At 45.2% G+C, this 12,929-nt stretch overlaps 1 protein-coding gene across 1 annotated transcript in view; it reads right to left on the bottom strand.

Annotated features, from left to right (window-relative positions):
* Nucleotides 1-3,423: 3,423 nt before the first annotated feature.
* Nucleotides 3,424-12,929, bottom strand: part of sytl5 (synaptotagmin-like 5) — a 37,163-nt gene continuing 27,657 nt past the window's right edge. The window contains exon 17 of the mRNA XM_073846315.1: nucleotides 3,424-4,230. Within this exon, the coding sequence (XP_073702416.1) occupies nucleotides 4,088-4,230 (143 nt within the window). The 3' untranslated portion in view covers nucleotides 3,424-4,087. The remainder of the gene's footprint in view (nucleotides 4,231-12,929) is intronic.

Below are 12,929 nucleotides of genomic sequence, written 5' to 3'. Positions count from 1 at the left end.
TATATTGTAATAATATTGCACAATATTTTACTGTACTTTTAACCAAACAAATGCAGCCATGGTGAGCATGTGTGTGTGTAGAAAGCAAGAAATGCAGAAAACTGCAGAACATGATTAAGACGTGGGGAAAAAGAGAAATGGCTACGCAACAGTTGTTTAATAATAGTTTATTCTCTTTCTGAAGATGATAAAGTACAGTACAGAACAGTCCTAAACACTGTCTTCCTGATGAGAGATTGAAAAAACAGCACACATACACCGAACATGCTGTGAATCAAACAGCTTCAGACAGTATTAGACATGGTAACACTTGGATGTCAAACACTGAGCCTTATACATGCCACAAAATCTCTCAATTTATTATACAGCAAATTGTCTATAAGGTCTATTCACTTGACTGATGCTAACAACAGTATTAGGGGTATAAAGGGGGTGCACAAATTATTAATGGAGACCTCACAGTGACATGACGGCTCAAAAGGATCAACTGGTGAATTAAAGGAATAGTTCAACCAAAAATTTAAATTCTGTCATTAATTATTCCAAACCTCTAAGACAGAGGTTCTCAACTCTGGCCCTCGAGGTCCACTTTCCTGCAGAGTTTACCTCCAACCTTGATCAAACTCACCTGCCTGTAGCTTTCTAGTAATGATGAAGAGCTTGATTAGCTTGTTCAGGTGTGTTTGATTAGGGTTGGAGCTAAACTCTGCAGGAAAATGGACCTCAAGGGCCAGAGTTGAGAACTCCTGCTGTAAGACCGTCGTTCATCTTCAAAACACAAATTAAAATATTTTTGATGAATCCAAGAGCTTTCTGACCCTGCATAGACAGCAACTGACACATTCAAGGCCCAGAAAGGTAGTAAGGAAATCTTTAAAATAGTCCATGTGACATCAGTGGTTCAACCTTAATTTAATGAAGCTACAAGGATACTTTTAGTGTGCAAAGAAAACAAAAAGAATGACTTTATTTAACCATTTCTTCTCGTCCATGTCAGTCTTTGACACACGTTTACGACAGTACCACAATGTGTTATTTTTGTTTTCTTTGCGCGCAAAAAAGTATTTTTGTAGCTTTATTAACCATTAAATGCATGACTGTTTTGCCAATCACTATTACATATTCGGGTCTTTAGCGACACAGACATATATATCAAGCATGGATGGATCTCTAACTGCTGCTATAGCAAAAAAACCCTCTTGATATTTTAAGAACCATTACAGAAGATTAAAATATTTTGTGTACCTTTTGAAACTTAGAAGTGTTTAGTTTGAGCGGATGATTTTACCATCGCCGTCATCATCAGAGCGCACTTCCACAGTACATTCAGCATCTGGCTCATATTCGTGATCTCCATCATATTCGCAAAACTATCGTTTTCAATTACTTCAAAATCATTATTTTAATCGCTGGCAGCTTAATTTATTGCGTAATTGCTCTGCAGTTAAGCCATTCAAATCAATTCAAATGTTGCTGATGATATTCTTTTGTTTCATGCCTGCAATAGTTATGAGTGAAACATCACATCATTATTGTCTATCGAACAGTGCCTAAAGGACTAAATGTGAATTGCACGTATTGAATCATCAGATATTTACATATTTTTGCGCACGAAAAATACACTTAAACTATTACACACCTCAGGTCTCTAGCGATCCTATATACATTTTACAAAAATATATCAGAAAACAGACATTCTTTTATATATATATTTTTTTTTCTTGTTTTATTATTCATAATAAATAGATTGAGGAATACTAAGAAAGCTGATGCCAAACTTAAAAAAATGGAGGGTGAGGGTAGTAAATGACGCCCCGTGTCACTAAAGACCCGAGGTATGCATTCAAGGGTTAAATTAATGTTGAACCACTGATGTCACATGGACTATTTTAATGATGTCCTTACTACCTTTCCGAGCCTTGAACGTTTCAGTTGTTTTGCTGTCTATGCAGGATCAGAAAGCTCTTGGATTTCATTAAAAATATCTTCATTTGTGTTCCGAAGATAAATGAAGGTCTTGTGGACTTGGAACGACATTAGGGTGAGTAATAAGGATAGAATTTAAATTTTTATCTTTTTAACTATTATACTCAAAACTCAATATAGGGGCTCTAAGTGTTGTGCTTATGCAATATGTGTGCATATAAGTGTTTTAATGGTCCTTTTCTGTATTACAATCTTTTTTTTTTTCTATTCAAATTACTTACAGATCATTTAGGTCTTAGGTCTTCTTTGTATTTTTGGTTTTGATTAGTATTATATATTATACTATATTATATATATTTTGTTTCCTTTGGAGTGGGGTGATATCTGTGTGATAGATGAGGAATCTACCTGATAGCAATGATGTCAATGTATTATTTGCATGCTAGTAACTTGTCTCAAAGAACTCTAATCTTCCACTATGTCTACTCTACATTTTACTTTACAACTATCATTTTATCAAAAACATTGGAATTTTTTGGAAGGAATTGTAAATCTAGTTCAATGCAGTGAATCACGTTGACCCCAGCTATTCTTTTTTTTTACACCACACATCTGTTTTTACATTAAAACTGTGGTAAAACTAGCTCTGAAACTTAACAGTCAGCATCAGTCTCTCTTAAGCCAAATTTATGCGAATGTAACAGATCTGACATAACTTTCATAACATTTTTTTGTGCATGTCTATAAAAATGTGCTCAAAGAATGAATCACATCCAGTACATTGTTCTCATTTGTGCAAGCGTTATATGCAGGTGCTATCTGTGCAAATTGAATTTATTTTTATTTTTTGTGTGTGTATGTTTGGAGGAAGTGCTTTGTGCTTTGTTCTTTAGGAAATATGTGACCTTTGATTGTTGATAATGTTCACTGTGCTCTTTTGAAATAGTCCTCATGTGCCATTCACAGACCGTTTGGTTTAAAATATAACGTTAATCACACCAAGGTTGGAGTGTAGTGTGTCGCAACATTATACCTGGTGGTAAATGAAGACAGGTCATTGCCCATTATTACACGGCTCTTTGGAATGCTTGATTCTGATTGGTCAGTTGAGACATTTGCAGGTTCGTTCTTTTTATATGGCTCTGGTTCTTTTCAAATAATCACCGCTCCAAAGTAATAACGCATAGCCGGTACTACTTGTATGTTTAAAATCCCTCCGTGCCAACAAAGATTACCGTTTGGCGCCATCTTGTGACAAACACTGGACAACCACAATTAACAGTGGAAAATTTCGACATTAATCTATTTAAATTGTCTTACTAACGTACATAGTTTGAATGTTAGTCACGTGGTACTATATCGTTTCGCGGAAGGATAAAAATTTTAATTTAAAACAAATATACCAATAAAAGGTTTCAAATTCATATTCATGTCCATTTTTTTTCCTTATGTGGCAAGTAGCCGTGTAATAAGCGGGATAATGTACAGGCAGCCGGTAGTTATCGCAGAAATAAGCCCCTTCAGTGTGATACAAGACCCTCCGCTTCGCGTCGGGTCCTGATCACACTGTCGGGGCTTATTTCTGCGATAACTACCGGCTGCCTGTACATTATCCCTTACTTATGCACTGTGGCAGAAAAGTAGCTTTAAAATTAACCATCCAATTAAAACTTCAGAAGGGCGCTTAAAACAGTACTTGACTAAAATAATTGTGAATGCAGTTTGAAACTCTGTCTGCACTTAGATTAAAATTTAAATGTACTTGGGGGAGACTTTGTACTATTTTTACTTTTTTTAAGCTTTATCAACATGCAGTACTGTGCTGACATAAATTATGCATGTAGTCATAAAATCTGTTTCTTTTCTATGAAATCTGATCCCAAGTGGTTGCAAGAGACACATTTATGAAACATGGTAACATTTGGTGTAAATGCCAATCGGTCTCAGCCAAGATGGATCTTAATATCAGGTGTAAACAGGACCTTAGAGGCGTGTCTGTGTTTATATATGTATGATTTTGAGAATTTAGAGTGCCTATGCATATTGGAATGAGAATCTGTGTAGTGTGAGTACTGGCGAAGAACATAAAGAGCACTTTAAAGTGTCTAGAGGTGATCAGATTTGATGAGTATTGCCAGGGAAAATCTCCCTTTTTCTCTCTCTATGCTTTCCTCTTGGCCATGCTGGATCGCAGCATCAGTGTGCACTCTTGCGGGACCTCAGGGTTGTCAATCATGCGTTGCCATAGTCGCTGTTCCTCCCCGTAGGCATCGTTCCAATCTACTTCTTTTCCATAACTCAGACCTGCAGGTCACAAACAGGTCAGTTAACTGCTCTGAATGCAAGATCAAAACGAGAAGAAATCGTAGCCGTGCTGATTCAATCAAACGCGCAGGGGAAACATTTCAGTCGTTTAAAGAATTTAAATATATTTATTTTAGCTAGCGAGGTCATTTTCTTTTGGCTGTTTGGGTGTAATTCACACCAAAGAGCCCATTTAGTGTATTACAGAGAAATATTCAAAATGAAAATTGCAACAAAGGACTGTCTTTAGGCTATTTTGAAACGTTTTTTTACAAAACAAAACATGCATAAACATAATGGTTTTTGCAATGAATGGTTTCCTAAAACATTTTTGGAGATGGATTACATGCAGAAATGGATGGATGAATGAATGAATACTCTAGTTGTTAAGTTTTTTAGTGTTTTTTTAAGGAAGTGCTCACCAAGCCTGCATTTATTTGATTAAAAAATAGAGTAAAACAGTAATTATTGTTACATATTTTTATATTTTTTATATTTTAAAATGATATTTATTCCTGTGATAGCAAAGCCAATTCTTCAGCAGCATTTACTTCATTTTTTAGTGTCACATGATCCTTCAGAAATCATTCTAATATATTAATTTGACTTTATATTATCAGTGTTGGAAATGGTTGCGCTGCTCAATATTTTTATGGAAACCATGATCTTTTCTCAGGATTCCCTCATCAACAGAAAGTTCAGAAGAAAAGCATTCATTTGAACTAGAAATACTGAAATATTTGGAATAAACACAGAACTCAATATACACTACCAGTCAAAAAATTTTGAACAGCAAGATTTTAATGTTTTTTTAAAGAAGTCTTTTCTGTTTACCAAGCCTGCATTTATTTGATCCAAAATACAGCAAAAAAATAAAATTTTGAAATATTTTTACCATTTAAAATAACCATTTTGTATTTTTTAATATATTTTAAAATGTAATTTATTCCTGTGATCAAAGCTAAATTTTCAACATCAGTCTCCAGTCTTCAGTGTCAGTGAAGAAACATTTTTTTTATTTTTTTATTATTATCAATGTTTAAAACAGTTGAGTACATTTTTTTCAGGATACTTTAATAGAAACATCCAAACATCAGCATTTATCTGAAATAAAAAGATGTTGTAACATTATACACTATAACATTCAAAAGCTAGGATAGAACGATTTCTGAAGGATCATGTGACTGGAGTAATGATTCAGCTTTGAAATCATAGGAATAAATTACCTTTTAAAATGTTATTTGAAATATTTAAAAAGTTATTTTAAATAGTAAAACTATTTTTGCTATACTTTGGATCAAATAAATTCAGACTAGGTGAGCAGAATAGATTTCTTAAAAAAAAAAAAACATCCAAAATCTTACTGTTCAAAAACTTTTGACTGGTAGTGTACTATATACACATTTGGAACACAAACTACTTCCCAAGTTCACAGCAAAATTCAGATCATTTCATTATTAATAGAAGTCTTATTATTTATAGAAGGTACAGTTGCAAAAACAGTTTCATTAAAGGGCTAAATAGAGTGGAAATTAGTCTTTAAAACTGATTTTAATGCAAGAAACCTTTAGTAACATTACTAATTAAAAATATGGCAAAAGTAGAGAATCAATGTGAAAACAAATGATTTGATCATCAGTGAGTGAAGATATGAATAAAACATATTTGTAACAGTAAATTAGCTTAGCATGAATACAAAATGTGCTGCACAAAGTAGAGCTTCATGCATCATTGATGATTGATTAAGGAGACGTTTGGAAAGAACATTACAGTGGAAATTGTATTCAAGAACATTTAGGACTGAATGATTATTTTAATTAGAGTCAGAGAACAGTAAAGATTTAACAGTAAAAGCATTATATACAAATCTGTCCTACTAATGTGGAAAATATAATTTAAAAATGTATAATTATCAGAATCCAGTAGGGTCCTTCGATATGGAAGAAAAATGTAATATGCGATAACTTATTAAATAATTATATAATAATAATAATTGTATGTATGTAGGTATCAAGAGCTCCTGTAAAATCACAACAAATTCCTTGTGATTGCGCACACTTGGCGAATGAAGCTCATTCTGATTCTGATTCTAATTTAACTAGCATACATGTTTCACTTTGTGTCAGAAGAAAGCACCCCTACAACAACTTCCGAAAGTGAACGGTAGTGTTTTACTCTAGCATTACATAAAAATTTCATTTTAACATTAGTGTAATAGTTTTAACATCAATTTAGGAACTGAATAACGAAAAGGAAAAATAAAACACTGCTTTGTCTTCACTCTATAAATGTAATATGCACTGATTCTTATTTAAGCTACAAAAGTTCCCCTTCAGTCGAATCACTTCGACGTTACATGGGAATTCGCTTAGAATCCAATCATATCTGAGCCTTATACAAAAGGCCAATGAAAATTGGCGAGTGGCATTTGCATGACGCGCCACGCCCCGTACATACGGGTATAAATAGCGACGTCATGCGCCAGTCAGACAGCTTCTTCGCTTCAGATCCTTTCTGATGTTGAGCCTGCTGTTTCTCTCTGTGAGACATCTAGAAATCTTCAAGAGTTCTTCAAAAGAGTTCCTGCTCTCTCTCCTGACGTGCTGCAAAAGTGAAACTAAAAGAGCTTATCCTTGGCAGCCGTCAGCGATCTCCTGCGGGCTGCCGTTTTCACGGCCATTACAGCCGCACTGCTTACCAGCGAGAGAGTCCCGTTGAGTGCACAGCCGCCCCGCGGCTTTTTCCCTGGGCAGACCAGGAGCTAAAAGAGCAATTTCTCACGGCTGAAAAAGACGTTCTTTTCAGAATGGCTTTTCGGCCGTGCGCTTCAGGATGCGGTAGTTTCCTCCCTCCTGCGGACGGACATGATCACTGCCTCACGTGTTTGGGGAGTGAGCACGCTGAGGCAGCGTTCATGGATGGTGAATGCATTCATTGCGAATGCATGACCATGACCATGCTGAAGTCCCGCCGCTCGTTCGCGAGGCGGCTCCCCCCGTCTTCCTCCCGCGGTCCGTCGTTAAGCCGCCAATGCTTTTCGGCCACCGCGGCGAGACGCGGGGGGGACTTAACAGTCACCGTGCAGAACGCACCGCCGGCCCAGAAAGCCCTGCGGTCTTCTGTCACACAGCATGGTCCCGTCGAGTTCCTGGAGCAGTACGCTTCCCCGCCCAGCGGGCTGAGCGTCTCCTTCGGTGCTCCTGCAGAGGATGAGATGTCGACCGCAGCATCAGAGGGAGAGTCGGTCGGTGAGGCGGACGCTTCGGCGGCGCGACCCCCTGCAGAGGTGGCCGCTCCGTCTGAGGTGGACGCCGAGCTGTCGACTATGCTTCTCCGGGCCGCCAGGGGGATCGGTTTGGAGGTGCCCCAGGCGCCCCCGGCCGATCCTTCTAGGCTGGATGATTGGTTCCTGGGGAGGGCCCCCGCGGCTCCACCTCGCCCTCCCTCGGTCCCATTCTTCCCGGAGGTGCACGAGGAGCTGACAAGATCCTGGCGGGCCCCTTTTTCATCACGGCCCCGCCCCAGCTCCTCTCCCCTCCCCGGGTTGAGCGCGCTGTGGCGGTGCACTTGTGCCCACGCGGCGCTGCCACCTGGAGGGATCGTCCGCATCTCCCGTCCAGGGCGTGCGAGCGCTCGTCCGCTCTTGCGGGCCGCGTTTACCACGCCGCTGGACAGGCCGCCACCGCCCTGCATGCTATGGCGATCCTTCAAGTATATCAGGCCCAGGCCCTGAAACAGCTGCACGAGGGTGGTCCCGACCAGGGGGCTATGGAAGAACTCCGCGCCGCCACCGACTTCGCCCTATGGGCAACGAAGGTCACGGCGCGTTCCCTTGGTCAGGTGATGTCCACAGCCGTGGTCCAGGAGCGCCACCTATGGCTCACTCTGGCCCAGATGGCAGACGTCGACAAGGCTCGCTTTCTTGACGCTCCTATCTCCCAGAGTGGCCTGTTCGTCGACACTGTCGAGGACTTTGCCCAGCAGTTCTCGGCAGTCCAGAAGCAGAGGGAGGCCATCCAACACATCCTGCCCCGCCGCGAGTCCAAACCCATCCCGCCGCCGGTGGCTCAGCCTCCCTCCGCTCGTCGCCGGGGCGCCGCCCGTCTCTCAGGGACCTGCAAAGAACACCCGCAAAAGAGCCGCGAAACGTCCCTGACGCGGGCAACCCGGAGGTGGAGAAGTTTGTTCTTCAGGGGACGAGAACATCTACGTCCCCGCTCCCGGTGGAGGGCCGGGGGTTGTTGTGCACTTTAACGCTGCCACAACTTCAATAAAAGAGCAATTTCCTTCACCTCCGGGGCCTCGGCCCCGTGTTCCCGTTCCGGGCGGCACCAGGATGCCCTCTCGGAGCCGGATACGGAGCTGTCTGTCGCCAGCGCGGGAACCTGGGAAGAAGGTAGGCCCTGCTCAGAGCAGCTTGTCTCCCCTCCCTGTTCCCCCCCCAGGCTGCCCCACCACGGTCACGTCGGTCAACGTTCCCTTGACACCCCTGTCGAGGCGCTTGGGAGCCTGGCTTCAGCTTCCCAGCCCCTCGCGGTGGTTGATACGGACGGTACGTCTCGGCTATGCGATTCAGTTCGCCAAAGCTCCGCCCAGGTACAGAGGTGTCCTTCACACCCGTGTCCACTCAGACACCCACGCCGCTGTCCTGCGTGCAGAGGTCGCAGTCCTACTGGCGAAGGATGCGATCGAGCTTGTCCCTCCAGCCGAGATGAGGTCAGGGTTTTACAGTCCCTACTTCATCGTGCCCAAAAAGAGTGGTGGGTTAAGACCCATCCTGGATCTCAGAGTCCTGAATCGGTCCCTTCTCAGGCTGCCGTTCAAGATGCTTACGACGAAGCGCATGCTCTCATGCATTCGTCCCCAGGATTGGTTTGCAGCCATCGACCTGAAGGACGCGTACTTTCATGTCTCGATTCTTCCTCGCCACAGGCCCTTTCTTCGGTTTGCGTTCGAGGGTCGAGCATACCAGTACAAAGTTCTCCCATTCGGCCTGTCCCTCTCTCCTCGCGTTTTCACCAAAGTTGCGGAAGCGGCCCTGGCCCCTCTTTGGCTGTCAGGTTTCCGCATCCTCAACTATCTCGACGATTGGCTTCTGCTAGCCCACTCTCGAGAGGCACTATGCGACCAGAGGGACCTGGTGCTTCAGCACCTCAGCCGTCTGGGCCTTCAGGTCAACCGAGAAAAGAGCAAACTCTCCCCAGTGCAGAGGATCTCTTTTCTCGGTGTGGAGCTGGACTCGGTGTCCATGACAGCCCGCCTCACCAACGAGCGCGCTCAGTCGGTGCTCAGATGTCTAGAGTTATTCAGACACAAGACAGCGGTTCCTCTAAAAACTTTTCAGAGGCTCCTGGGGCATATGGCAGCTGCAGCCGTGGTCACGCCGCTGGGCTTGCTTCATATGAGACCACTTCAGCACTGGCTACACGACCGAGTCCAGAGACGGGCATGGCACCGTGGCACACTCCGGATTGGCGTTTCCCCGCAGTGTCGCCGCCTATTCAGCCCGTGGTCAGACCCTGCCTTTCTCCAGGCCGGAGTACCCCTGGGGCAGGTGTCCAGGCACATCGTGGTTTACACGGATGCCTCCACCACGGGTTGGGGTGCTGTGTGCAACGGACAAGCAGCTTCGGGCTCCTGGACAGGACCTCGACTGCAGTGGCACATCAATTGCCTCGAGTTGCTGGCTGTGCTTCTGGCCCTTCGTCGCTTCCGACCGACGTTGCGTCAGAAGCACGTGCTTGTGCGTACCGACAGCACTGCGACTGTGGCCTACATCAACCGCCAGGGCGGCCTCCGCTCCCGTCGCTTGTCACAACTCGCCCGCCGTCTGCTCCTCTGGAGTCAAACGTGGCTGAGATCGCTACGAGCCATTCACATTCCGGGGGAACTCAACCGTGCAGCCGATCAGCTCTCACGGCAGTCCACCCTCCCTGGAGAATGGCGACTCCACCCCGAGACTGTCCAGCTGATTTGGAGCCATTTCGGGGAGGCCCAGATAGATCTGTTTGCCTCCCCCGAATCCTCCCACTGCCAGCAGTTCTTCTCCCTCAGCGAGGTATCCCTCGGCAGGGACGCTCTGGCTCACAGCTGGCCTCCGGGGCCCAAGTACGCCTTTCCCCCAGTGAGCCTCCTTGCACAGACCCTGTGCAAGATCAGGGAGGACGAGGAGCAGGTTCTCCTGGTCGCCCCATACTGGCCTGCCAGGACCTGGTTCCCAGAACTCATTTCCCTCGCGGCAGCCCCTCCCTGGAAAATCCCTTTGAGGAAGGACCTTCTTTCTCAGGGGATGGGCACAATCTGGCACCCGCGTCCCGATCTATGGAACCTGCACGTCTGGCTCCTGGACGGGACGCTACAGACCTCGCCGGCCTTCCTCAGGCCGTGATAGAGACCATCACTCAGTCCCGAGCCCCCTCTACAAGGCAGGCGTACGCACTGAGGTGGGGTCTGTTCGTCGACTGGTGTTCCTCACGAGGACAAGACCCACAGAGATGCACGATTGCAGTAGTGCTTTCCTTCCTGCAAGAGAAGTTGGAGCGCAGGCTGTCCCCTTCGACTCTCAAAGTGTATGTTGCCGCTATCGCCGCACATCACGATGCAGTGGATGGATCATCCCTAGGTAAGCACCCTCTGGTCGTGAGATTCCTCAGAGGCGCTAGGAGGATTAACCCTCCCAGACCGCGCCTCGTACCCTCTTGGGACCTCTCCGTCGCCCTCCAGGGCCTGCGGGGACCTCCCTTTGAGCCCCTCGCCTCAGTTGAGCTTAAATTTCTGTCTTTAAAGACAGCGCTCCTGACCGCGTTGGCCTCCATCAAGAGGGTGGGGGATCTACAAGCTTTCTCTGTCGACGAAGCGTGCCTTGAGTTCGGGCCCGGCGATTCTCACGTCATCCTGAGACCCCGGCCCGGTTATGTGCCCAAGGTTCCCACCACGCCTTTCCGCGATCAGGTGGTGAACCTGCAAGCTCTGCCCTTGGAGGAGGCAGACCCAGCTATAGCATCGTTGTGTCCAGTCCGTGCTCTGCGCACTTACGTAGACCGCACTCGGCACTTCAGACGCACTGAGCAGCTCTTTGTCTGCTTCGGAGGTCAGCAGAAAGGAAATGCTGTCTCCAAGCAGAGGTTGGCGCATTGGGTGGTAGAAGCCATATCTCCGTGTCCTACTTATATCAGGGAGAGCCTTGCCCCTTAGGTTTGCATGCCCACTCCACACGGAGTGTTGCATCTTCCTATGCGTTGGCACATGGCGCCTCATTAGCGGACATCTGCAGAGCTGCCGGCTGGGCGACACCGAATACCTTCGCCAGGTTTTACAACCTTCGCTTAGAGGCCGTTTCCTCCCGAGTTCTGACAGGTGACTGAGAGGACGGCTAGTGTCGGCTTGCTGCGCCATTTCCCTCGTGGATCCGTGCGCCATCTCCCAGTATGTTCCCTCCGGCGAACCTGGGTCCTCCATGCCCCGCAGTCTGGGCTAGATGCGGAGTAGCTCTTGACTGTGCTCCTGCCGGGTCTCCTTCGCCCCGCAGGCCGTGGCTATCTTTTCCATATATTTTCCAGGGGTCAACCAGAAGGCCTCTGTTTTCCTCGTATATCCCTAAACCCCTTATGGATATATTGAATTTCTTATTTTCACATGGACAGAATTCATGTCTCCGCCCCCCCAACCCCTGCTTCAGTTTCTGGCATCCCTGGGGACCCCCCTTCTCGGGCCCCAGGGCGTTGGGAAGGTTACGTTAACGTCCGCCTGTTGACACGTCCGCCTGCCGGCACGTGGTCGTTGCGTAACGCGGCGCAGGGACGTGGCTTGTTCCATAGGGTCAGTTCCCATGTAACGTCGAAGTGATTCGACTGAAGGGGAACGTCTAGGTTACGTAGGTAACCCTCGTTCCCTGAAGGAGGGAACGGAGACGTTACATCCCCTGCCACGTCCCTGTCGTCGCGCTGACGCCGGCTCAACCCGGCTCCTCAGCGAAGAACCTGTCTGACTGGCGCATGACGTCGCTATTTATACCCGTATGTACGGGGCGTGGCGCATCATGCAAATGCCACTCGCCAATTTTCATTGGCCTTTTGTATAAGGCTCAGATATGATTGGATTCTAAGCGAATTCCCATGTAACGTCTCCGTTCCCTCCTTCAGGGAACGAGGGTTACCTACGTAACCTAGACATTATCTTGGCTAGAGCAGTAAGTGATTTTCTCTGTCTTTTGTTCATGGCCCCAAATATTGCAAGCTGTAGTGATATGTACATTTGCGATATTTTGTTAATTTCTATATATTGCACAGCCCTAGAGTCCAGCAGGGATAGCAAGCTGTCATAAAGAAGCAGATGACCTAAATATAAAAATAAAACAAGTTTGACTATGCTATTCCTGTGAGAACTTATTTTGTATTTTGTGTAACTGAATTTTGACACTCTCCTCCCATAAATTTTGCATCTGAAAAATGCAAATGTAATAAGGTCAGTCGCAAAAACAACTGTATCCTTGTGTTTTCATTATTAATGTTTAATTTTGTCAGAAAATCCTGACAGTACTTTTTTAACGCCAAAAGAGGGTTTGCACTTGCACAAGTCTGGCCACAATACTATTAAAAATGTTTGTAGTAATTTAAATAAACAGGAGATTAAAAAAAATCTAAATTTTAGAAGAACAACATTAAAAAATTAGAAATAAATAGACTAAAATTGAATTAAAA

The sequence above is a fragment of the Garra rufa genome, chromosome 8 (assembly GCF_049309525.1).
Source record: "Garra rufa chromosome 8, GarRuf1.0, whole genome shotgun sequence".
Classification (NCBI taxonomy): Eukaryota; Metazoa; Chordata; class Actinopteri; order Cypriniformes; family Cyprinidae; genus Garra; species Garra rufa.
Note: the sequence above shows the minus strand (reverse complement) of the source record. Positions and strands in the feature narration are given on the sequence as shown.